General features: G+C 41.4%; 1 protein-coding gene across 2 annotated transcripts in view; it reads left to right on the forward strand.

The window, feature by feature from the left end:
- LIN28B (lin-28 homolog B) overlaps positions 1-23,972 on the forward strand; it is an 83,541-nt gene extending 59,569 nt beyond the window's left edge. For both annotated transcript variants that reach the window (XM_056487962.1, XM_056487961.1), the window contains exon 4: positions 23,591-23,972. In XM_056487962.1, coding sequence (XP_056343937.1) covers positions 23,591-23,972 — 382 coding nt within the window. The remainder of the gene's footprint in view (positions 1-23,590) is intronic.
- The last annotated feature ends 2,451 nt before the right edge of the window (positions 23,973-26,423 follow it).

The raw sequence follows: 26,423 nt of genomic DNA on the forward strand, positions 1-26,423 counted from the left end.
TTTGTGTAAGCAATCACATTTTCTTCTTGCTTGTTTAAAGTGCAAATGAAAGTGGTTTCAGTATCATAGGCAGAAGCCAGACTAGCAAATAAACCCACCTAGCAGGAAAGAAAACAAAAATTCCAGCTACCTCTCAGCTCAGGCTCTGACTAACAGCATATCTTTTATGGTACTTATAGGTATGGCTGCTAATTAAATTAAAGTACTATAATACAGTTAAACTCAAGCAGACAGCCATCTGTAAACCTCCACGTTTTTGTTGTTCTTTGGATAGTGAAGGATATGAGATTTAAACCCCTTTGCAAGCTTATAACTTAACAAAGTCTTCTTCTAACTGTAAAAACCTTATTTTTGCAGTTTTAGCCCTGATTTGCACCTGACGGGAAATTGAGCAAAATTATCACCATAATTTCTAGTTCTTCCATGGCAGGAAAAGAAGGGAGAGCAGGAGGAGCTGCTGTGGACTGCAGCAGCCCATGGACTGCTCCCAGGGATGCAGGCACTGCTCTGTTTCCTTCCTGCCATGGCCCTGGCTTGGCTGGAGAAGCCCTGCCAGCTGCAGGGGTGGCCAGGGCTGGCTGTGCTCCGTGATCCTGGAGCTGCTGCTGTTCCTGGATGTTCCTGCATCCCCCCTGCTCTGGCCTGCATCCCCAGGAGTGCCACGGGCATTGGCAATCAGAGAGCGTTTCAAGGGGCAGAACCAACCCTGAAGGATGTTGTATCTCTGAGAGCTGTTCCCTGTTTGAATTCTTGGGATAAAATGGGGTAGCTTCTGATCAGACATTTTGGAATTCTTGCTTGGCAGCACTCTCTATGGTTAAATAATTGATGGCTAGAGAGCTAATTCTGTTTTACAGAATGGTTTTGGTTACCCACTTGTGAGAACTCATGAATCCTTGTGCAGGAACAGAAGATTTGTTAATTAGTAAAGAAAAAAATGTTGACTACAAAGATAGTGTGCCTGACATGACTTAAGATAACCTTTTTGTTTGCCTGAGCCATTTCTGTACCTTCCTTGTCTTCTGTTTGTTTACCAGTAAACTCTTCAATGCAGTCCTTCTTAGTCCATATAATACTTCAAACCACTGTAGTTTTTTAGTACAATAGTAGTTGTGATTCTTTGCTACTTGAATTATTAGTGAGCATTGATACACACACATTTTTGGACCTGGAAGGCCTGCTCCCCAGGATTTTTGCTGGATGTATGGATTCTTGTTTCATGACATTTGATGATTCAAGCACCCTGAACAGAAGCTTGCTTTTCTTAATATCTTTTGCCTACTCTTTAAAAGTAATCTGTAGATACCTGAGGACTACTCTAATGCACACTCTCAAGATGTTGCAGGTTTTTCATCCCTTAGTAATTGTGGCATTAATTCTAAATGTGCTAAGACCTGCCTCCAAGTTTGATATGCAATAGTTCATGAGGCAGAGTAGACTGCTTGCTGAGTTTGTGGAAGGGTAATTAAAAAATCAAAGAAGTTATAATACTGTTTTTGAATGACTTAATTTGACTTACTTATGATGAAACCCTGCTTTGTTTTTGCTTGGTCTTTCTGAGAAATAGCTGGAGAATATGTTCTCAGTTCCCTCACATTTTCTTTTCACCACAAAAAATGCTGTAGAGATAGACAAAACTGTTCGGGATTACTGCAAATAGTATTTTTCAGGTTTATGTGTTTGTGAAGGTGGAAATTTCTGGCAGTGCAGTTGTGCCAGATTCCTGACTGCAGACCCCAGTGCTCTTGGAATCTGTGTCTCCAAATGGACTCTGTAATTTTCCTCAGCTGAGTCACTTCCTTACCATGAACTGCCATAAAGAGATTATTACTTCTGCTTTGCTTTCTAGGGTTTAGCCTGCACTGCCCCCCTCCTTTTCAAAACAAGAACTCATCAGAAAACACCTTTTGTAAAAATGCAGTTGAGTCCAGAGGATTTCAGAAAGCTGGGTTATTGGTGGCCTTTTTTAAAAGGACTGTTGAGGTTTGTGTTCCTCATCTGTTTCTAGGTGCAGATTTGAATGCGAAAAAAGCAAAAAGAAAGCATGTTGATTTTGTTTCTAAGTAGTGGCTGAAGTTGTTTCCAACTGCCAGGAGAACATCAATGTCTATGAGATGCTTTAGGTGATAGCTATCCATAAAATCTTTGGATGAATATAGTAATAAATCTAAGATAAATAAATTTTCTTCATCATGACCTACATTTCTTGCTTAATTCTTGCATAAAATACAAATTAGTCAAATGTGAAAAATTTTGAATTTATCATAATAAGTCTTTACACCAGAGTTATGTTAAGAGCATTTTGTAGAAGATTGGCTTTAATTGTCGAGAGGAAAAAAATAATTATTAAATCTGTTGTATACACGTTGTACACACATATATAGTATATACAATAGACTTATAAAAGGTTGCCTCAGTTGCATTGAAGAAAGTGGGTGCCAAAGGAAAGATGACTGATAGATAAGTTATAATGTATCAGACAAAATGAAGCTATAATAATGTAGCTGTGCTAGCTTTCTCTCATTAGGCCAGGTAACAATAGAGGTAAAAATGTCACATGCCCTTTTATCATCTACAGTCTTGCCTATGTAAGAAAGTCAGCTGAGCGTTTCCAAAAACCTGCAAAAAATTCTTGAATTACAAATTCTGGTTGAGACTGTAAGTGAAAAACTGTATGAAGGTGGTATTAGCACTGGAAATGAATTGTGACACTCTATGCAGACTAATCACTGTAGTGAAACATGTGGCTGCAATAATGAGATGTGTTGTGAACAGGATTCCACCATGTTCCCTTGCTGTGGTAGCAGGTGGTAAATTTGCTTAAACTTGCATATTTTGTTACATTGTGAAGTACTACAGTTTGTGTGTGGCATATAAATCCATTTTCATTTAGCTTGGAAATGTTTTCTTCAAGCAGATTCTCATTTAGTCAAAGAAAAAAAAAAGATTACACAGAAACAGGTTTATGGTTTTTTATTACTATTATTGTTATTATTAATTAATGAAAACAAATCTGTTTCTAAAAAACACTGCTTTGTTAAATTGAAAGTTCAAGTTTTTCAATTTAAAAATCCTTATTTCCTTGAAGTGGCCAGCCATGCCCTCTGGAATGGTTCATCCCAATCAGTGTGTAAAGGCTAAACCAGTATGTAAAAGCTAAATGTGCTTATTAGGGGCAGAATCAGGATGGAAGTGAAAGTGGGGTGTGAAGAACTGGGGCAGGCTGGGGGCTTATAGCCACCCAGGAGCCCCAGACACCCTGTGCATGGGGCTGCACAGTATCTGACAGCCAGCTCAGATGGAAGTGTGTGGCACAGCTGTGGCTGCACTGAAATCTGGCGAGGCAATGAGAGCCAGGCTCCCTGTGGGTGTGCTGTGACTGGAGTCCCAGGCTGCTCCCTCCTGGGAGGGGATGGGCTGCACTGGGCTCTCTGTGACAAGACATTGTAAAACTTCCCCCCTTGGTTTGCAGACAGACAGCACTCATGACACTGCAAACACAGGCTGACACTGCTGAGATGGTCAAGCAATGTGGCCAGGAGAGTTCTCCTGAGGATGCTGTAATGGACACAGCCCTAGAGTCCTGTTTGGCAGAATGTGCCAGTAAGATAATTCTGCATTATACCACAGTCTCTTTCCACAAGGGAAAAGAAAGAAAGAAAGAAAGAAAGAAAGAAAAATGAAAATGAGGAAGCTACACAGGTGGCCTTGGCCCAACTGTAGGCCATACCTTTTCTCAGAGGTATTCAAGAAATTCCTTCAGATGTTGGAGTCAACTTAAAATTTATTGCATCAGTAAGTGTTCTTAAATGTGCAGTAGATTGAGTACATCTAGGTCATTGTCAGTGTAGGCACTGCACATCCTGAGATGTTTCTTTTCATCTATATGTACTTGTAAATCACATATATGGAATATCTAGAGTGTAAACTTTCATCCAGTGGTTCTGTATCTCATGCCTGTGTTCATTAATACATAGCTGGGTTTTGGAACTCTCCTCATCACATGTTGACATTCCTTGGGGACACACAGCTGGTGTTTAGTTATGTCTGATCTAAGTTTGCCAAAACTCTCCCTAACAATTGCAGCAAAATTATTCAGCCAGAACTGCTAGAGGGACACCATTCAGTTGAAAATAATGTAAATTTCAGAAAGCAATGATTCTTTAAGTGTAATACATATAAGTTTCTTTAGCTGTTGTTGACTTTTCTGCACGAGCTGAAGTAGTGGGAATCTCCAAGGTTCTGGACTGTGTTGACAGATTGAATCCCTATTTATTATTTGTCCCTGAAGGGGAACTGTGACTTTAAAAGAGAGGGATGCTGCCCCTGACTCTGAAGCCAGGTCTCTGCCAGGGTGCAGTTTCAAATTACCGTGGCAGGGCAGCTGCCGTGGACCCCCTGCACCCAGAGCCAGCCTTGTGCTCCTCTGCCTGCAGAGTCACCCGTGCTGATCTGATTCCTCAGGGAGCCACTTCGGGGAGCATGACTGAGACAAAACCGATCCTGCAGAAGGAGAGGGTACCAAGCAGCAGAGGGATGGAGAGGTGGCAGAGTGGGGGAGCCTCTCGGTGTCAGCTCAGTGGGTTTATGTGGAGTGGGAATCCCTGTGGGCAGCTCGGCATGGAACTTGTTGTGCTCTCTGCTCAACGTGGCGGAGGAGACGTTCCCTGCTGGCAGCAGCTTTTTGGCCTCTGTAGTAGGAGCCATAGGAAATCTGCCCTCACTGGTGGCAGGTGGTGATTTAAGAGCCAGCGGGGTTCATGGGAGGAAAGTGTCAGGAACACAAAACCCAGCAGGGAGTTGGGTTTGGCCTCCAAAAGGCCAGAGGTATAATTAGGCATCAGCAAGACCTCGTGGAGGGTTTGGGGAGTGTCCCAGGCGAGGTCTTTTCTATTTGAGCTTCCTCTGCCAGACTGCCAGTGGATCCTGCTGCACAGGGCTCCCCACAAGAGTGATGGTCTGTGCTTTTTAGCAGGGCTGCAGCTTGTGGTTTTCCTGGCCAGGGAATGAAAACAGGATACAAAAAGCAGTCCTACCTATTTTAGATGCTTTGGTGCCGCCACACCATTAACTCGTCTCAAACTGTACAGTGCCAGGAAGTTGGCAGCTGGCTGGGAGGGTAAGCAGCATTCCTCAGCTCTGTGCCTGACATCCCTGTGGGGCTGCGGAGAGCCTTTAAAATCTGCTGTTCTCACTTAATTCACTGTTAACTTCTAGTCTGGGGTTTCAGTACATGCAGTGGTCATTTCTCAGTTCCATTCCTGCCTTTCAGCAGCTGCTCCTCAAAACTTGCAAAACGCAAGCAGTTTGGAGGAGTCAGTGTGTGGTGTCATCATGGCTCTTCCTTCCCTGCCAGCTTCCCCTAAACAATCTGTTTAGGTTTTTTTCTGCTTCCGTTGCATTAGTTTGAAGTGCTGTGAACAATGTGAAGACATTTGGAGATATGTACTAAACATTTCCTATTGTAGTGTTCTGCTATTTCACATCAATCATATTCTCCTAAGGGTGTCACATTTTCAGAGTTTCACTGGGGAACTTAAATGAACTAAAATTATAGCCCACCTTCTTCATGACTAGGAGAAAAATAACATAAATTTCACATACAGTTACAGAAACCATATTCTTTTAGTCTGATTTTACCACATGGGCCAATTACAGAGCGTTTGTCATACAGAAGAAGTTAATGTTTCAGGTTTCTTAATGACAGATCCTCAGAGGAGGTTTTCTCACCAAATGGGAAAGGTTATATAGAATTAGCATTTAAAGTTTGTAGTACTGTAATGCTGAAAGGCAGACCTAAGTGTCAGTAACTTTTGAAACTCAGTCTACCATTTACTCAATGTTGTCTTTTTCAGGCTTTCAAAAAAAAGGGAAATATATATTCCCTGCTGCTTCCAGATATGAGTATTTTCCTAGTCTTTGCTAGGAATCAGTGAGTTTTAAAAGGATTCATAAATGCTGCTCAAATATTAAAGTAAGCTATAAAATGCTATTTTGTGAATTTAGCATTGTTGTGAATCTTTCAATCACCCTCAGTTACTAAGAGAGTTGAACAGGTGTCTTTAAAAAACTCCAAACAAACAAATAGTTAATTAAAAAAAAATGTATAGTAAAGCTCTAGAGTGATATTAATGTTATTCAGAGTTCCTTTTGTACAAATAATGTGGCACTGGCAACTAAAGTCCTGATTTATTGATGACTTCCCTTTCTATAAGACAGCTTATGATTTTCGTCTTGTCATCATCATCAACAGAGGGAAGTTACCAGCTGAACTATTTAATTCTGCAAGACTTCATAGGAAAAATAATTCTGCAGCTCTTTTTTCTAACTGATAAGCATGTGATTTAAGCTCTGGTGGCAAGAGGCAGGGTAAGGTATGGAAATGCAGACAGCTGCTTCTGAAAGAAACAAAGCTTCAAGGAAGCTTAACATGCTGAAATCAAGGGGGGCACATAATCTCCATCCTAGGGTGCTAAAGTACTGAGCATCACATCAGTCCAGGGTTATTAGCAGCTTTTGCTTTGAGATGTGGACTTAGGACTAAAGAATGTTCATGAAAAAAGGACATAAGGACTGCAGGCAATGGCAATCAATCCTGTCCAATCTCAAAATATTTATGACAGCTTTGCATCTTGCAAATAGAGGAGACATGGAAAAATTAGAAAAAGTGGATGAAGTGCAATGTTAGCTTATCAGTTCCAAATTGTGCCTTATTTTTATTTACTTTATCTAGTATTTGTATTTTCTTACCTAGATAATTTTCTTAGACAATGGAAATGTATTAAAGGTAGTCTGGCCTTCAAAAATGATCTGTTACATTGTGCAAAGGAAAATTATTAGTTAAAAGAAAGTCCAATTCATGGACTCTGAAATGGATGGAAAATCGTTTACTGAGCTTTACTTGGCTTTGAACCTCCTGTGCTCCCCTGTAATTTATTATTTAGAATTAGAAATTGTTTTAACAACACAATGAATATAAAAGTTCTGTGCCTTCTGCAGCATCTCCCACTGATGCAGATAGCCTTTAAGGATAACCATATTAAGAAATATTCAAGTTAAAAATAACTTTCCTAAGTTGCACCCTACTATTTATGTAAAAGATAAAGGGGTAAGGGACAGAATTTCGACTTGCCATTTGTGGGGAAAGGAGAAGTTACCATCTCCTGGCTGTCCTGCCTTTCCTGCTGGTGTGTGTCCTGTGGTTGTCCTTGGTCATTGGGGAACTTTGGGGTGGATTGGTCTTCCCTTTTGCCTGCCAGCTGTGGCTGCCCCAAAGTTTTTGTGTCAGGTTACAGGAGCCCTAGGAAAGAGGTAGACTGGAATTTTACTGATTTTGGGGAGCCTGTAGAACAGTGGAAGCAGCTCTTCTGACAGCATCTAGAGCAGTTTGGAGAAAGAAGATAAACTATCAGGTCCTTGATTCTTTACTCCAGTTCATGCCTAGAGCAAGCTAAGCACTGCTGAGCTTCAGGAGCCTCCTGGCTCCCTTTCCTGAAGGCACACAGACTAACTGGGAATGGCAGGAGTATAATATATTTCAGTAAGTAGCATGTCTCCTATGCCCGAAGAGCCACTGACCTGGGAATCGGGTAGGAGGATTTCCTTCCCTTCCTTACTCTGCCAGTGTAGTGCAAAGCAAGTCACTTTGAACAGATCAGGGAATTTGCTCTAAAGTATTGATTATGGTTTCTCAGCTCTTTTAATAGCCTGATCAGCCTCATTGTTGCCAAAGCCTTTGTGAAGTTTCTGTAAGAACAGATAATTGTTTGCAGCATCCCTCTAGTGCCATTCACAGGTTGTGCTAACTGCACTGTTGAAGTCCTCTGCAGAGAGGGAGACGCATTGTCTGGTGCTCAGTGGTGCAATTCAGTAATTCCTGGCTGCTGCCTCCTTTTCCTGAGATGCAGCTTGCTTTCCTGATGGCAGGCCCATTGGGGAGGAAGGGCTGGAGAGATGGCTTTGTGCTTTTCTCATCCTGTGCAGAACAGCATGCACCACAGCTGGAGTAGACCGGGAGAACAGTACTCCTCTCTCCCAAAATTATGTTATCTTGCACAGCAACTGGAAACCTGCTAGGCAGCCAGCTGTAGTCTTGTGGGTTTTCTATTACCTCTGTTAAGTCATGTGTTGCGGCTTTTCATCAGCAAATGTTTGACAATTCTGCATCATTGCACAGGCACTGCGAGGTATCATCTTCACATCACAACTGCTGTACAACGGGTCTTGCTGTGTAACCATTTGCAAGCATCCCCTTATTTCTCAGGGTGTGGGCTGTCTTTGCTCAAACTCCTCTTATTTCCTTTTTCATCTTAAAGGCACAAAAGAGGTCAAGACAAGGAAATTTGACCACATTTTCAGAAGGCAATGGTCATTACCAAAAATGATGCAGTCATAGGTTCCCTGGGTTTGGTAGGAAAGAAATTACAACCTGACTGATGAAGTCAGTGATGATTACTTGTGTGATTAAGAACTGCTGGGGCAGGGTCTGAGGCTGCAAGGGAGGGAGAATCTGAGACTTTTGATGAATATTTGGGGGTAATGACCCTGAGGTAATGTATGATGTGCTATATAGGTCAGAGTTAGGGTTTGGTTTCCCTCAAGAACCAACAGATCAGGATTTTAAGAAGGGCAGAGGAAGAATAGCGGAGTAGAATGGACCTGCTGCTGCTGCTAACAACCATTAAAAAAATACAAAGCCAGCTGTTCTCAGAGCAGAGCTTGATCCTTTCAGTGCCTTTAACAGCACATTATATATTCAGAGGAGGGGAATTCATGAGGCCCTATGGACCTACACCATGGCATTACACAAAAATGCAAACCCGAACAATGGGTGGCCTCAGCAGTTCCATCTGGCTCGCCATTAACAAGGTTAAAGTAAAGTGGGTTTCCTTGGCTGTGTCACACACAATTTACACTTCAGATGCTTTAACTCTGGAGCCAGACTGAAGGGAGCACCACTCTAAACCCACGTGGCAAGAGTCGCCTGAGATGGGTGGTAAGCACATTTGGTATTGATGCTCTTTCAGATACAGAATGGTAGCATTTAGGTAGTTTTTAAGTACTATTTCCAAGTGCTGATGTTTTTTCCTAAATACTTTTTTAAAAATCCTGTCAACAAACTAGAATTGCAGTGAAATATTATTTACTCCAAGTAATTTACAGGCATGGTAATATTAGAGGCTGGATTCAGTAACAGCAGAAATTGTTAGAGGCCCTAGAAATGTTGCCACCAGCATTTCTGGTATGAAAACCTCAAAACTTCAATATACTTTGAAGCTAAAAGGGATATTGATACATACAAGTGTATTTTGTTGCAAAGCATTCTGCTTTCATAATCACTGAAGTACTTAGATAGCATAGTTAACTATGGCAGATAATAACCTTCAAAAAACTTCTGCTCTAGAGAGGCAGTGGTATGTCAACAGGGTATGTTGGCCTGTTAACTTCTATGCCACTGAGTGTAATAAGGCATGGGAGTTATCCCAGCATTTTGCAGAAATCAGGTTCTTTTTCTCAGCTTTGACATGTTTAAGGGAACCCAAACATCCTCTATGGTGCCCATTCTTGAATAAAAATCAGTTGTTATTGAATGAGTATCCAAGTCGATAATTTAATTTCAAAGCTGTTTTGTCTGTAAGACAAGTATTTAAGCAGTTAAAACTGTGGTAAAGAGCTAAGGTAATTTACAGAGTGAGGATAGATCTATGGTTGCTGTAGAGGTGTTCAAGGCATTCTGCAGAATGGAGCAAGTGTTGCCCTGGATGACAAATGAACACACTACAAGAAACCTGGCCATCTTGGGTGCCTTTGACCATGAATTCAGTAGTGGACAGAACTTAATACTGCTCCTGAAGCTAAACAATTAGACTTGCATACCATAAAACCAGCGGATATCGTTGGCTCGCAGTTATCCTGGCATTGCCAGCACTCTCACGTAGGAAGGCCTTTAGTTCGTGCCATACTGAGCTTCCTCCTTGGTGAGCTGTGCAGTACTGCTGTCACAGGACACACTTTCTCTTGAGCATGCTGCTGAAAGGTTGGCATCAGCCTCACCAGGGCTGAGCAGTTGCTTTGTGCCTTCCAGGCTTTTCCAGCAGGCGAGACGGTGCCATTGATGATGGCCTCCTGTGCCTTTAATAAGGGGCTTGGTGTGCATGACCCTCGTCTTGTTTATCCCTCTTCTTGTTCAGCTTTCTCACATACCCATTTCTCACGTGGCCCCTCTGTGCTGCCTATTCATCTCTCTTGCAAAGACAGGAATGTCCGTGAACATGACACTTGAGTTTCTGACTATATGCATCAGTCCCGTAATCATAGCCATGATTATTGTAAAATGCAGTAATTTTACAAATTTGCAATACTGTAAATTTGACAGGCATGTCAAAGTTGCCAAGCTCCTCTTAAAGGTTTCCTGCCCACTGCATTTGAGGTAACTACAGGCAAAATAAATTGAGCTGAGAAGTCATCTAATTGGTGACAAACTATTGACATTCCCTTCTCCTCTCCCTTTTTTGCTGCTAGTCTGTCCATGAGCAGCAGCTTTTGACTCAAGCCCTACCTTAACAATAGCCTCAAAAAGAAAATAAAGAACTATTCTTGCTGAGCTGTGACAGGTGCAGTGCTTCCTCGTGAAGCCTTGCAGTGGTAGGAAGATGAGGAAAGAATAACACAGCAAGGCAGAACCTGTGAAGGGGTAGAAAGAAAATAGTCTGTCTGCAAGTAAAAGCTTATGTCCAGCTGCAGCTTGCATGAGCACAAAATGGGAAATGCCCCAGCTATGCTCTGCATGAGTGGAGGAGGAGTTCATTAGAAAATAAGCATTAGTTAGCCTGAAATAGGGCTGGTTGATTTATGGTGAATATATAAAAGAATGGTGTAAAAACCTATTTCCTTATAGGAGGGATATTATGCATCTCTCTGCGCTATATTTAGAGTGTATTTAGCTCAAAACACACAGCTCAGCTATTTTTTGTCAGTTAAGTTCTTTTCCAGCTCATTGTCTCTAATTCAAAGGAAATTAAGCTGCAGCCACACAAAACTGAAGTGAACATCTGAATCTTCTGCCTGGACTTGGAGTGTGTGATTCTTTCATCCACTATTCACATGCACACACCCACTGGTGGGGATCAGATGGAATATTATGATAAATTCATGAATCCAGATAGAAATGCAGTATAGATTTGTGTGAAAGCCATGTGTGTGCTTTGGCCATGGGTAAATCCCAGGCAGTGTGCCTGTTCCACATTGTAGTTCCTCTGCAAGAGTGTTTAAGGACAATGGGAATTTCATTGCTTAATCTACTCCCTCCCACCTCCTGACAGTGTTTATCACACCCACACTTGTGCCAATGCAATGATTTATGGTTTTGTCTCAAAGCTGGAGGTGTGATATGAAGCAAGCTAAATAAACACTACAAATTGAGAAAAAAAAAAAGTGAATTAACTGAAAATTTTTCCTTTGAGAATTGGCTAGCATTTTAGTAACTGCATAGATCATCACAGGGATCATCCTTAGAAGTTTTTGAAAGCAGATCATACACCTTAGGAAGCATTCTTCTTGGAAAGGGGGATGTTTACTTAGTAATTATCTTCCATTTATTTTTACATTACCCAAGGAAAAGCTGTCCAAAATAGTTGAGCTGGAGTCCTGGTCTCTTGCTGTTGGTTCTGGATGGTTTGCAGCTTTGGAGTGAGCTCGCTGACACTCCCTGCATTCTGCCTGGCACAGCACGCTGTTGCTGGCTTGTTTGGCAGTACAGAGTATGAAAACAGGAGGGCACCCTGGCAACTGCTCCTGATGCTGCCAAGACAGCAAGCAGCGGTGGCACTCGCTGTGCAAAGCTTTGCAGGAAACTGGAATGAAATCTAAGCACAGTAGTTTATTGAGGACATTCTACTTCAGATTTTTTCATCATTTAGAACGTGTGTGCTTTCTTCATCTGATTCTCAAATTTGTGCTGCCTGCCAGCAGGGAATGTAAAAGACTTGTGGAGGGGATTTCAGTATTTATGGGAAGTCTAATTAAGCTCGTGATGGCCCTCATTTTCTGTGTAATGTTTCCGATGTAACTGAAATTATTTTTCACAACTTGTCTATGACTTTTCATGATAATAGTTGGACAGTGGTGAAATAGCTGTAACAAAGAGAACAGTTTCAAAATCAGGTATTTTATGCATTGCTCAGGATGTGCTCGATTCCTGTGCTGGTTTGGTGAATGGCAGTTTGTGACCTAATCACTATGTGGTTGTACTTTGTTGTACCATAACTTTCCTTGGTGTACCAGATATAATCCTGAGGGGCACAGGCTTAGATCTTCTAAGCTATGAGGACCTTGCTTACCTCTGAAGTCAGTGGGACTTAGGCATTTAAATACCTGTAAATGTTTGATTATACCCAACTGTGTTGCACAGGCTGCCTGTGACAGAGAAAGAAGTTTCTACCACCAGCTTCTAAGCCTGGGAAGGATGGGACTTTTCATAAGGGAAGTTTGTGGCTGTGCTTCAAATCTAGAGTCCTGGGTTGCAGTTACAGTCTCCCTACATTTTGTGATTATGTGGAATTGTGTATTTCCAGGAATTGTGAGTATTTTGAATAGAAGGTTTGTAAGGAGGAGAGCTGAGGGGATCTCAATTTAGGAGGAAAGCTTTCTGTCCTTTTAGGTTTTCAAGAGTGAGGTTGGTTTAATAAACAACTGATTTGTTCCTGGAAGTATCCTAGAGTACTGTAGGAAGAGACAGATTTCTAAAGGTCTGGTCCCTTGTCTTCTATAACTAACACTGTTCAGGTGTGACTATTTCCAACCTCACAAAAGGCATCTGGTGCCTAGATTTGATGTTTAGGTGCTGCCAAGAGACTCAAATGCCAAATTTAACTTGCTGTCTTTCTTGTGTCAGCTGGGTTTTTTACTGGACAGCAGCAACTCTGTGCTCTAGCTTTTGCAGCTGAGTCCCTGAGAATTAGCAGGTTGGCTTCTGAGTTCTCCTCTTCTCTTGTATGGCCCAAGCCAGCAAACACACTTCTAACCTACTCAAAAGGTAGTTTACCAGGTACCTCCTCCAGTGTGAAAGACAAGTTTGGATGCAAATCTTCCCTCCATCAGGAGGCTGATCTTCAGATGGGTGTTCAACTTTTTTGAAGGAGGATTACTAGATTATAGGTAAGACACCTGGGTTTCCCATCTTCACTCTCTGAGGAGCCAGGGTCAGTGACCAGTTGTAAGAGCATCACAGCAGTGATGGAAGCAGCACAAGAAATGGGGGGGCTGTATCTGATGAGGACAGGCAGTGATGGAGGCTCTGGGATTCCATCAGGTGCAGAGGGTGAAGAGTTCAGCTACAAAGCAGCTCCTGAGATGGGTACTTTGGTTTTTACGGTGGTGCAGTGATACAGATATCCAACACCCAGTACAATTTGTTATCATGCACCCTAAGGATTGTGCCACCCCTGAGGAGCAGCTGTGCAAAAGGACAGTGGCTGGATGGGAGAGACCTTGTTCCAGCCTGATGCTGAGAAGCAGTGCTCCCTCTCACTGCCTGCCAGTGAACTCCCTCCTCCCTCTAGCACTGAGTGTTTATCCAGAATGAAAAAAAGAATAAATTCAGTTTGCTGTCTAGCTGTGAGTTCAAATCCGCTGCCCTAGCTGTGATATTTTAAGGTCTTGTGGCAGAAGGATACTCTCAATTTTTCCTGTGGAAGATCTGTCACTAGAATAATTAACTGCTCAGTGAATAGTAAGAATTGTCTCCATAACCTTGTAGCAGTATGGTAATAATCATTAAAGCAGGAAGAAACTGAGTTTCAGTCAGGACTAATGAAGTCCTATGGATTTGACATGTTATATGTTCCATTCCTAGCCCCTGCAGTATGTCACAGTCACCTTTCTGTGTCTTCTAATGTGCCTCAGAGCCTGGGATCTGAGGAGAGCAGACAGGCTACCAGCATAACCGAGTAATCCTTTATTTTACTGGAAGTCAGGATTTTCCTTCCAAACTGGAAGAACTTGTAACCATTCCCCAATTCCTTCCTGTGCCCTTTGCACACTTCACTAAGTGGCTGCAGAGACACACATGCCTTCTTCCACTCCAACCAGTGGTCTTGATTTATCACTAGCAACTTGTGGGCTTCCATTAAAATATGTTGCCCTTTCTGCCACCATGCACTTCCACCCTTAATGTACAGTGTTCCTGCCTTGCACAGTGAGTGCTACTGGATAACTGAAGATCTGTTTGGTTCAGAGTATTAATGAATTGTTAAGACACAGATATGATGCTGGCATTAATCATTCCTCTGGTTTGTGACTGCTTTCAAAATTTTAAGTTCAGGGCTTCCATAATTGAAGCTGTAGCTTGAGAATGAATTTCTGATCAAAATTACAGGAAGGTGGTTGTGCTGTGTTCAGTGAGCATATCCATCATGTTTTCCTGTGGCAGGTTTACTGGATGTCCAGCTTTTAATCTGTTCTTCCCCTGCCATGATCACAGCTGGGGTGCTCTTAACTGAATTGTTCTTTGCTTTCAAACATATTATTTAAGTTTAGAGTTCCTGCTTTATCAAATCTCCTAATTCAGACAGAGTTAATCAGTCTTGCCAGAAAAACTGATCCTTGGCCCTAATTTTGAAACATCCTTAATTTTGAAATAATTCATTCTTCCTTAGGCTGAAAGGCTGAGCAAAAATGGGCAGAAGACACATCATTCCTCTACTCTTGCTTTAAACTTTGTGATTTATGCTGTGTTCTGCTTTCAAATTTTACATTAACCAACAAACACAGACTTAGAGGTGGAACGAAGGAGCTTCAGCCTGCATTGCTCTGTGCCCTCACAGCTTGTACCGACCTGACCTCTGCAACCAGCCTTGGCTACTGCAGTGCAACTTTTCAGAATTCATACACAGTGGGAAATTTTCTGTGTTACATTATTAAAGATAACAGAAAATAAGCTCAGTGAAGTCATCAAAATTGCTCTGGATCAACACCCTTGTGACTGAGATCAGAACTAAGACCATTAAGATGTTCTGTTTCTGGGAACTAGCAATATTTAAGAAAACTTTTATTAACTTCATTGTTAGAATTTTACTGCAGTGATATCTACATAATCCCATCCAAGAGGGGTAAAGTAATGTAGTTTACCACATGTAGGGAAACTATTTATCTTCCATTATTTTTGACTGGATACAGAATTAACAAAATTCAGAGAAATAAGTATTAAACGTGTTCATGAGATTTTGCCATCCTGAGGCCAAACAAAGAAAGAGGAAACACCAAATTCAGAATTAACAATAATTTTTATATGCATAAATATGCTTTTTATTCTTACGTACAAAATTAATAGTGAGAATTAACAATGAGGATAAATCCAGTGCTGATACAGGGCAGAATAGTAGAAAATGGCATTATTTCTCTTATAATGCTCAGGGATCAGGCAGTGTGGGACAAGAATACCTGCCTCAGGTGGGAATTAAAAGCTTTAACATATAAGGCTTAATCCTGTTGCAGCCGAAATCCTCTTTTCACGCTTTAGTGTCGCTTCCACATTTTAATGTGAAAAGTTGCAAAATAATTTTTTTCTTTAAGATACTGAAAGCCTCTTGTTACAGAAAATACTCAGTCCAGCCATTTAGTAATAATATCAATATACAAAGCTAGTCCATTTTAGACATCTTAAGATGCAAATTCAGAAAAGTGAATAAGGTGACTGCTTCCTTTCTCAGTCAGTCCAAAGTGATGCAGATTTTCCTTACCATTGAAGTGTGGCTATAGAGCATCTGAATTATTTAATTGTCCTTGTGGGTATTGAATGTGTGAATTTACAGGTGCTGTTTCAAGCAAAACCAAGCGTCATGTTCGATGCCCTTTTGTTCCACATTTGGGATAGGAAGCCCTCCGTGTAATTCATGTGACATGACCTTATCAGTGCCATGAGCTCTGGAAAGATCCCCTGTAGAGATAGCTGGGGTGGTCTCCTCATAGAGGGTGTGTCAGACAGTAACCATCTCTTTGCTGGTCAAGTCCTGCAATCCACAACACTCATGAAACCTGTATTCATGTAAGTCATCTAATTCGGTGTATGTAATAGGAGAATCCCTTTCAAGGCTAGGATCTAAGTCAGTCCATACTCCAGTCACCAGATCTTTCTGAAACATTGTGTGTGATACTGATTTATATGAGGTACCTAAAGTCTAAACTGCTATTTGGGGAGGAAGAGTAGGTTATGAACTTCCAGAGCCACCTTCTTCCTCCTCTTTCTGTACTGCAGCTTGCTTCAGTGCTCCAGCCTACTGCCAGGATGCCATTTGCTGTTTCCTGCTGGTGTGAGTTGGTGTCACTTGTATTTGCTGTGCTTGTTGTATTTGCTGCTAATGTTAGGGATGAAATACGGAACAAAATGGAAAAGGCAATTTTTAACAACTGATTCCCAGTTACCTACTGCCTTTTTATGTCATCTGTGGATTAACTGATCAGTGGATGTGGAAACCCTGGAACCAGCTCTGCTGAGAGGCAGATAAGGTCAGGCAGGCCTCTTAGCTCATGACCAGCACCTCACTGACCCAGAAAGAGCTGAGCCGGTTTTATGCAGCGTGCATCCTTATCCACATGGCCAGGAGGCTCAAGCCACCCCTGTGAAAGGCTTCTAGTGTTACCGAGCTCGGCTTCTGTAAACAGGGGCACGGAGCAGCGCTTTCAGACACAGGCACACGAGGTCTGCTCAGCTCTGCCCACCCCTGCTCTGCCACAGGGCTGCAGATGGGGCTACACACAGCAGCAATGCCCAGAGCAGAGCCCTGGCAGCCTTCCCACCAGCACGAGCTCTGGAAAATACTTACTCTTTAAAAAATTGCTGCATGCAGAGCTGTTCTTGTTGGAAAACTGGTTTCTTTTATTATTCCCACAGAAATTAAAGCTTACAAGGGAAATTTGTGGTTGAGAGTGTTTGCCTGCATGGTTTCATAGTGCAAAAAGGTTAACAGTAGTAGACTTACTTGAAATCATGGTATAACCTTTCATGTTTGAAATTTGTGATATATGACTGTTTAAAACATAACTTCCTTAAACCATTGCTGATTTTGTATCTGCTTTATCTAGGTGGGTTAAAGCCATTAAAATATACACATTCTTTCCATCCTATATTGATACTATAGGAGTAAAACCATCTTTCATGTTATTTAGAAAAAAGACTTCGCTTTGTAAATTGTTGTTTCAGGACTTCTTAGCTCTTAATATAAAGAAAATCCTTTTATTGTAATAAATGAAAATGCATCCAAATAATTCCTCCATGACAATGCATTTCCTAAGGATTTTTTGTGTGATTGTGTGAAAAATAATTTTCCTCCATGCCTTTAAAGGGAGCTGAGTGGATAGTAGAGGTAAGATTCTGTGGAAAGGAGGAATGGAAGCGACATCATTGAAGTTATTTTTTAAGATCTGCTGTCTCTGTAGTCCTTTCCATTTTTTGTGGAGAAAAAGCTGCTTTTCGAACCACCCTTCTGTTCATTGTTGTTCTTGGTTGTAAAAGAAACAAAACAAACCTCACCACCTTCCATTAAAACTGTATTAGGAGTTTTTTAACAATTTTATTTCCTCATGAACTTAAGCTAAATTGCATCCTGACAGGCCTGATTTATCAGGCAAATGCCGCACGTATTTTGTCAGCTTCTTTGTTGGGGGGAAGGGGGAGGGGAAACCCGAGCAACAAAGGACCGTAACCTATTGATATTACTTCTGTGATACACTGGGGAAAATAGATTGATTTAGAACTAACCACAGAAAACTAGTCGATCTGATGAGTTTACAACGGAGCATTTTTATTTATTTATTTGTAACAAGAGTAAACATCATCAATATTCCACCCTGTGTTATTGGAAGCCTCTCAGACAGCGTGGGCTTGTGTCAGCGTGCTGGGGCTATCTGTAAGATGAAAGAAGGCAAGCTTAAAAAAATGGAGGGATCTTGTTTTTCTCACAAAATTGAAAGTCTTGGATCTCTGGTACATTATCATGAGTCATAGGATTCACAGGACAGAGAGATGGGTGAGCATTTTTATTGTATTTCATCTTTTTTTTCTTTAAGAAGTTATATATTTTTTTAATTATATTTCTGTTGTGTATCTCAAAAAGCTAGTAAAGCACAGGAAATTTTCTAACTGAATTTCAGTGAAGAATGCCAGCTTGCAATTAACTTTCCCAGCATGTCGCCTCTGCACAGTGCTTTTCATGAACGAGGAGTTCAGGGTAGCAAATACTCACAGGACCAACACAAACCTAAATGTGGCACCAGTGTGCCATTTCCTGCATTGATAATATGCTGTTTTACAACATTCTTGATTAAAAATACTTACAGTTTTAAAATTAAACTGATTTTTTTTCCATGGATTGGTAAATGAGGATGCTAGTAAGGTTTTCTGCCTCATTGTAAGCCTGCTTGATGGACAAGCCATAAATGCTCTGATGAAGATGGTAAGTATTCCTTTCTCTAGTTTATTTAACAAGATAATTTCACTTGACCTTAATTATTATTTCAGTAGTATTTCAGTATTCGCTACTTTGAATTCTAAAACCTTTTTAGAGTTTTCAAAGTTAGCTGTATTCTCTCCTGCATTCAGCTAGGGCTTAAGAATTAAAGGTTGATAACCAGACTGGTGTAAACCCCAGCAATGCACATGTGAACAGAAACATCCCATCCATTGTGTCAGAGGGCACAAGCAGAGTGTACATTCCACTCACCTTCTGTGTGTTCTTGTTAGCTCACCAAAATCTTTCTGGGTTGAAAGGAGCATCCAGTTTCAACCTCCCATGGACAGGGACACCTTCCACTAGACCAGGTTGCTCAGAGCCCCATCCAACTTGGCTTTTCAAGCTGCAACAAAGACAACTTGAAATTAGCAGATCCTCAATAGTCCAGAAGATCCTTTCAGCCCTCCTGAGGCGTTGGAGGTCTTTCTCACTTGTTCCAGGTGGTGCCTGAGCAAGCACACTCCACCCTGAGCTTTTGTCGGTGTCACATCCATGTAGTGAGAAGCATCCCTTTGCAGTGTTCCATGGCCTTCTTTTTAAGACAAGTCACTGAAGCCTTAAACAGTGAAAATCTTAAGTCTAAGACCCATTTCTCTGTTAGATTGTGGATAGTTTAACTTCCCTTTGCAGCCATTTACAAAATAGAACAGTTGATCTGTCGCCTGTTCTATCTGCCCTTCTTTAGGTATGTTGTGAAAGCGATGGTTGAAAAGGACAGCACATTTAGGTATGATTTAAAATATTTCCTTTATGCTTTAACTGCACAGTTGCATTCAGTGTATTGTAACAGCATCTCATGTGCACACACTGCTGGAATTCCATGCTGTTTTTCAAGGCATTAATGTTGCAACAAGATGGAGTATTGTTAACCAAGAATCTTTTTTTTTTTTTTTTTTTTTTTTTTTTTTGTAGTCTGATAGCATTCAGAAAGTAAGAACAAAAGAGGAATTGGTGTAGGGTATATACTGGTGAATTATTTTAGTCTTCCTCTGACTGTATCCCCTTCCCTCCCCTTCCTATCCCTGTTAGATGTTAACCCATTGTTCCCTGCTCCCCCTCCCCCAGTCACTAGGGTAATTTTACAGTTTTTTCACTCAACAGATAACAGTCTGGGGTTACACATATTATTCTCTACTTGTCATATGTATTGGATTATCATCTAAATTATATTATAAAACATCTTAAAGAAACAAGCAGTTGTGTTTACTCTACCTAGTGCTGCTTAACCCATCTAAATTGTTACTGTGGATAACATATTTGCAAGGCAAGGAGTTTTGTTTTAAAAAGTTTGGTTTTGGGGTGTGCTTCTTGAGTAGGAGTATCTGATTGCTGGACCAAGGAAAATAGCTAACGGCTAGATGGAGACTAGATGGTATTATTTGGTTGTGAAATTGAGTACTTCTAATCAATTTCAGTCATCAGATTCTTGCAATGAATGCAGCGTAGTTTATGTTCAAATCTGTACACTTCTGCTTCTTCATGTTTCCTTTAATACGTATAGTTTTATGCAATCACAAATCCATAGTGAAGGAGAATTTAGGAGGTTTTTTTAACCTTGCTACATGCTCTCTTTTTTCTTCATTAGTACGTATTAATGTTACAGTTTTTTTGAGACTATGCTAGACAAGTTCCTCAAGGTGTTCCTCTATTAAGATGTTCATCTTTTTATATAAAAAAACCACCATGATTTACTGTCCTGTCAGTGCTGTAGAGAAGAAAGGATTTCCCGTTAGGATAATTGCCCTCTCTTTATATTTTTGAGCTAGCTAGCAGATCATGGAAGCCTACTGTGAGAAAGACAATCCTTTTTTAACAAATCCTTCTTACTTTTGTTCTTTGTAAGTGCTGATTCTATTATAATTGCACGTTTAAGGGCTTTTTGTGTCTTATTCATCTCATGATAGAATTCCACATAAACTTGTATTTAAGCTAACATACATTCTTTCCATGGTGCTTTGGAAGTGAAGAGATGCTTGCTATGGTTGCACTAATGTAGAGTTTCTGAGAGCAGAGTCGAGTGAGAACTGGTCAGTTTTCATGGCAGGAGTCAGCTTGTGTATTGTTCTGTGTATGTGTGTAGGTAGAGATGTGAATGTGTGAGCTCCTGTGTGCACATCGTGCTGTCTGCTTCCATGATGGTGTAACACAAGGACACGCAGCAGAGAGGAGCAGAGGGCTGAAGCACTCAGGACAAAAGGGTTAATGCCATGCCTCAATGCCTGGGGATGCTGCCATGCATCCTTTGTGAGCTCTGAGGTGGCTGATCACTCCCATTTTGGGATAAATCCCTTGGAAAGGGAAGGCACTGCAGAGCAAGGTGGGATATCTTCTCCTGGTAAGAGTGATTGACAAAAAATGAATATATAATTAAAAGAACTGAATAAATACCACCCACCTCTGTAGGTCCAGGCACACCACGGTTGGCACATATATATATAAATATATATATATATATATGTATTCTAATTTGACACTTTACCCAGACACTTGAATTGATTGATAACAAAAAGCATCCCCAAAAAGCCAAATCAGAGTTCAATCACAACTGCTTCTGATAGAGTTTTTCTTTTACAGTGCCATTTCAGTGACAATTGAATAAATGCAAGGATTTACAATATATTGCAAATAGGATGTATTGACTGAGTATATATGCAAAGGGTGACAGAGGCTGCTGGAGTGGAAGCAGGGGCCCTGACAGCAGGTTCTTTGCCAATTGGTGAGGTGAAACGATCCACTGAGTTGAATAACACAGAGCATACCATAGTAACTGATTAAATTGATTTGTCTGTGGCTACTGCCTACCCTACTACTGAGGCCCTTTACCCTGTTTTCAAACTTTGCCCTTTTTTTAGCCATTCTAAACAGATGTGATATTAAGGGAGATATGTGCTGATGCATTCACAGCCATAAAATTCCATATTCTGAATTTGGATAAAAAACACAATTTCCAGAATGTCTGCACTCTCCTATGCTACACTGTGTTACAATGCATTTATCCCATGAACAAGTACATTGCTAGAAACCAATGACAGAGGTAATAATAAACATTGCTCTCTAATATAACCTAAATTACAATCAGTACCATATCTGTGAATGTGTTTATTGGAAGGAGAGAAATTAAAACACTTAGATTTTTACTTTCTGCTGTTGTTTTGTTTCTCTAATTGCAAGGCTTATTTCCTTATCACTTTTTCCAGAGGGTGTTTAGGAAGCTTGTGGTGGAAGCACAGCTGAATGCCAGTTAGGAAGACTGAATGCTGAACATACTGTCAAATGGGGGTCGCTAAATCTGGAAATACCTGCAATGATTTGGCAAAAAGTAGTCAGAGGGATACTGTTTGATAACTTGAAAGTTATTTTTTTTTAACTATAGGAGAAAAAAGCTTGATGTTTGGTCTTAGATCAGGATGTTTGGATTTTACAATGTACTTAGTATGTCATTTCCCTTCCTGTGCTAAGGAAATCAATACTAAGTGATAATGGGGCTAGTACATGTTATTTTCTTTGTGATTCAAGGGAAGCTTTTTCTGTAGTATATGCAGACAGAGTAGTGTTGGCATAGCCTTCAAATTCCACTGAAAAATCACATCAAACTTCAGTACAGTGGTGGCATCAAAATGGAACCAGTTCACCTAAAATATGTTATTGCAGTTGTTGTAGAAGTGCAGAGTTCATTGTACTGGGCTTGGTTTCTTCTTACTCACTTTTAGGGAAGATACAACAATAAATCACAATAATTTCTGAAAGGTTAATGAAGTTCTGTTCATTATTTAACTTCTTTAAGTTATTGGCCAGTCTTGTAGGAGATGATAGCATGCAGTATGCCATGAGCAACTTACGCTGTTTTTTCATTTGTCTGTGGAAGTGAAAGTATGGTTGGTATCTTGCTGCTAGTGATGAAGAGATGTGAAGTGGGAGGGGCCAAGGATTGTTTCTTGGAGTGGAATTACGAATGTTGATATTTGAAATCTTTTTAAAAAAATTACACAGTTTTTATCAATAGCATTTCTTTGCAAGGTAAAGCGGTACATAAGCTTTGCATGGACTAAACTTCTTGATATTGTAAAAGCTAGTAGGGACTACTGAACACTAGGTGAAATAGTCAAACGGTGCTTTGTTACTTTCCAGGAATCTGAAAATGTAAAATATCTTTATGTGGGCTTGATCCAGAACACTTCCCAGAATTTTGTATGTAGTTATAATTACAATCTTTTTTTAATCCTTAAGTTGACTCCACAGACCTAAGTATTTGTGAATTTTTTAAAATTTTTTTAAAGTTAGCTGGTGGTTAAGGGAAATGGGGAAAAAAAGGAAACAACAAACAAACAAAAAAAAAAAAGCCAGTGTAGTTCTTTCCAGTAACATGTTAGATTAATTATAAATGAAATGTCGGTGCATTCAGTGCAAGTTTTACAAAGCAAAGAAACAGAAACCATACAAAACAGTCAAAATAGAAAATTCAGTGGTGCACATAAGGTCACCGTGCCAAGGGCGTGTAATTATTTCTTTGTATCGTATGTTAGAATAACGTAATCCAATAACTGCTGTTCCTGGAGTGTGTTACAAAGGATTCACTAAGGAATTGCTGGAGAGTTCCTCAGGACTCCCCTGGCTATATAAATAGAGGAGGTTTCGTGGGCTTCGGCCACTGCCGGGAAGTGTGGGAGGAGCCCCGTCCGTGCGGCTGGAGGAGCTCTCTGCCCACGGTGGCTCCCGGCAGCGCATCCCGTGGGAAGAACTGGCATCCCATGGGTAGAACTGGCATCCCATGGGAAGAAATGACATCCCATGGGAAGAACTGGCATCCCATGGGTAGAAGTGGCATCCCCTGGGAAGTGGCGCCCGGTCAGAAGCAGGTGCCCGCGGGTTGGAAGCTTGGAGAGGGGGCAAGCACACGGTGACTATTCCTGGGGCTGCGGTCAGTTTGTCTGGAGTCCGTGGGTGCCGTTCCCGGCCGCGTCCCGCCGGGAATTCCCGGGGCGGGCAGGGACCGGCCGTGGCTGGAGATCTGCTGCGCTCTAGCGGCCGCAGGAGCCGTGCACCGCTAACCCAGTAACTCCATCTGTGCCTCTGCTCGCTTTCAGATGCTACAACTGCGGTGGCCTGGACCACCACGCTAAGGAGTGCAGCCTACCTCCGCAGCCAAAGAAGTGCCATTACTGTCAGAGCATCATGCACATGGTGGCGAACTGCCCCCATAAAACTGTCTCGCAGCAGCAGCAGCAGCAGCCCGCCAGCTCTCAGGGAAGACACGAAGCCGAGCCGCAGCCTTCCACGTCTGCCGTGCCGAGGGAAGGGGGCGGCCCGGCCGGCCTGGCGTGCCCGGCGCCCCCTCAGGAAGGCAGGCCGGAGGGCGCCGAGCGCTCGGGCAGGCCGCCGCAGGAGGCCGCGGCCGGCAAGGTGTCTGCGTCGCCCGAAGAACCCAGCAGAAAGGGGCCTTCTGTTCAGAAAAGGAAAAAAACTTAATGCATTTGTCATAACGTTCCGTTTTCTTTACCCTCTCGGGATGTCTACCTCATGCAAGTACAGGGGAAATAATTCATTATCAGTAGCTGACCTGGAATTTTAACTACTGTTGAGGAACTGTGAATGTTTTTTTTGTTTTGTTTTGTTTTTGTTTGTTTTTTTTTTCTTTGATAGACAAATCACTCCAAACGAAATACATTTGAGCAGGGTGCATTATGTTTTACTTTCTGTGTGTATGTATGAGTGTGCATGCGCGTGTGTGTATGTGTACATATCTATAAATATATATTTTTCCATCAGACCATTCTCTAGATCCCACCAGACGTTACTGTGAAGCAAAAGTCGCAGTACCCAATGTTTCTGAACTCATTCCTACAACCTGTTTCCAAACGTGTTCAAATAGCAAACAAGAAAACCCAATTTTCTGAAATTTCACTCAGAAACAAACCAAACCTGATAAACCACACAAAGAACTGAGATCAAGACTGTTAATTCTCTTGTGAACCAAAGGATACTTTCATATTTTAAAGCTGCCATATGGTACTAAAGATACTAAGACATCTCCCGTACCATCAGTTTGAATTACTTCCATTTTCATCTCCACAAAGTATCAGAATCCCTCCCCTCCCCATGCCAGTGCAGGGCAGTTTCATGACTCAAGACAACTCTCATTGCCACCACCCTTTGTTGGTGAGGAGTGTGAAGCTCCACATAAGACAATGAATGTGTAGTTTCTGTGATGGTTTCTCAAAGCATTTTGTTAAGTTAATATGATTGTAACTGTGATTTAGATGTCTGTTGTGTAGGGGAGAATGTGTAAGTTGTTACCAAACAGACCCCTTTGAGTGGTGTCAGGATGCCACCCTGGTTAGCCATTTCTATACTGTGAACATTTAGGGTACCTTGGTGGCAGTAGTGGCCGCAGCAGCAGCAATTTCTCTTGGTCCCAAGTAGTGTCCCTCAGTTTGAAGGGTCTTCCCCCTTATTTCCTGTTGAAATACCATGGAGAGAACTCCCCAGGGATTTTTATTGTTGTTGTCTGTTTGGGTTTTGAAGAAAACAAAATGCAAAGCTAATGAGATCCTGGGCTAAATAGTTTCTAAAGACTAAAAGTTGATGGGTACTTGGGGTTGCTCAGCTAGCCTCCCTCGATGATGATACAGCATGGGTGCAGACCAGCCTGAGTGAAGGGACTTCTGTACATTTGCCAGAAGCCCTGGGCATCATCTACTTGTGAGCTGGGGGCTGCAGCTGACCAGCCTTGTCCAGAGTGCCCTAGGACCACACACTTCTGTGTGAAAGAGGAGAAAGATTGGTGGCCTCAGAGTGAGACTCCCTGGGCTGCAGGCCTTGCTCGGGGTTAATAGAGCTGGAGCCTATCAAAACTTCAAGTCGCTTTCCATTTGTAACTTTTGAATTACCAAGTCATACGTAAGATAACGTACTCTGACAAATCCCATTGTGGATGTAAGTTAATTAGAGAAACCTGTATAATCCTTAACATTGGCAATAAACACAGGCTGTTAAAGCTTGAAAGTGTCGGGTAGGTTTAAGCTCGGATAATCAAACTAAGGAACCAGCCTGCACGAAAGGCTGCAGCGAGCCAGAGTCTCACCGTGGCAGCTCCTCTGCAGCCAGTGGCTACAGCAGGTATGCAGCTGGCTCGCTGCCTGGCCTTCCCCTTCCCACTTGTCCTGCCAGATGAGACTTTTCCTGGTGCTGCTGCTGCTGCCTCAGTGAACAGGTGGTCATCGAACTCCTCAGTGAAGGGCACAATTCCGAGAGAATTATTTTGTGTGAATTCCTTGCCAGTGTTTGCAAGAATCTCAAGGTTTGTACTGAAGTTCTCAGTATGCTAATGCAAAGCTTACCTTTGACGATATTGAATGTGATATATCTATAGAGAACTTCCTTGCCTTACGTAAGGATAGTAAACTTATTTAAATTATGTAGACAAATCAAAGTGGCATTGCTTAACCTTCTAGTCGGTGTAAAAACCAGGTTAAACAGCAAAGATGCAAAACTTAGGTCACTTTGAAAATTTAAACCAAAGTTCCTTATAGAAATAGGCAACTGTGGATTTGAAAACTGGTCATTCCCTGTTTATATGTAAGAAGTTCAGAGCTGAGATAAGGAAATGTTTTCAACATGTGGATTTTTATTGGTGCTGTTTGAAATCACCGTGTGCACCAAAGTCAGACTGAACTGCTAAGAGCACATACCAAACCCTATCTTATTGTTGAAAGCTTAAGGTTTTATTTTTATATATTAGAATGTTATCACTGTTACATAACATACTCAGGACAAAGAACTTTGCTCAGGGAATATACCATGTAATGTTTTTTCTTTACAGAATAGTCTACAGACCTGCTTACTCAGAACAAACCAAATAGTCTTAGACCTTTTTATCTCTATATAAGTATTATGTACTGATATTAGTAACTACCTCTG

Source organism: Oenanthe melanoleuca, chromosome 3 (genome assembly GCF_029582105.1).
Source record: "Oenanthe melanoleuca isolate GR-GAL-2019-014 chromosome 3, OMel1.0, whole genome shotgun sequence".
Taxonomy (NCBI): domain Eukaryota; kingdom Metazoa; phylum Chordata; class Aves; order Passeriformes; family Muscicapidae; genus Oenanthe; species Oenanthe melanoleuca.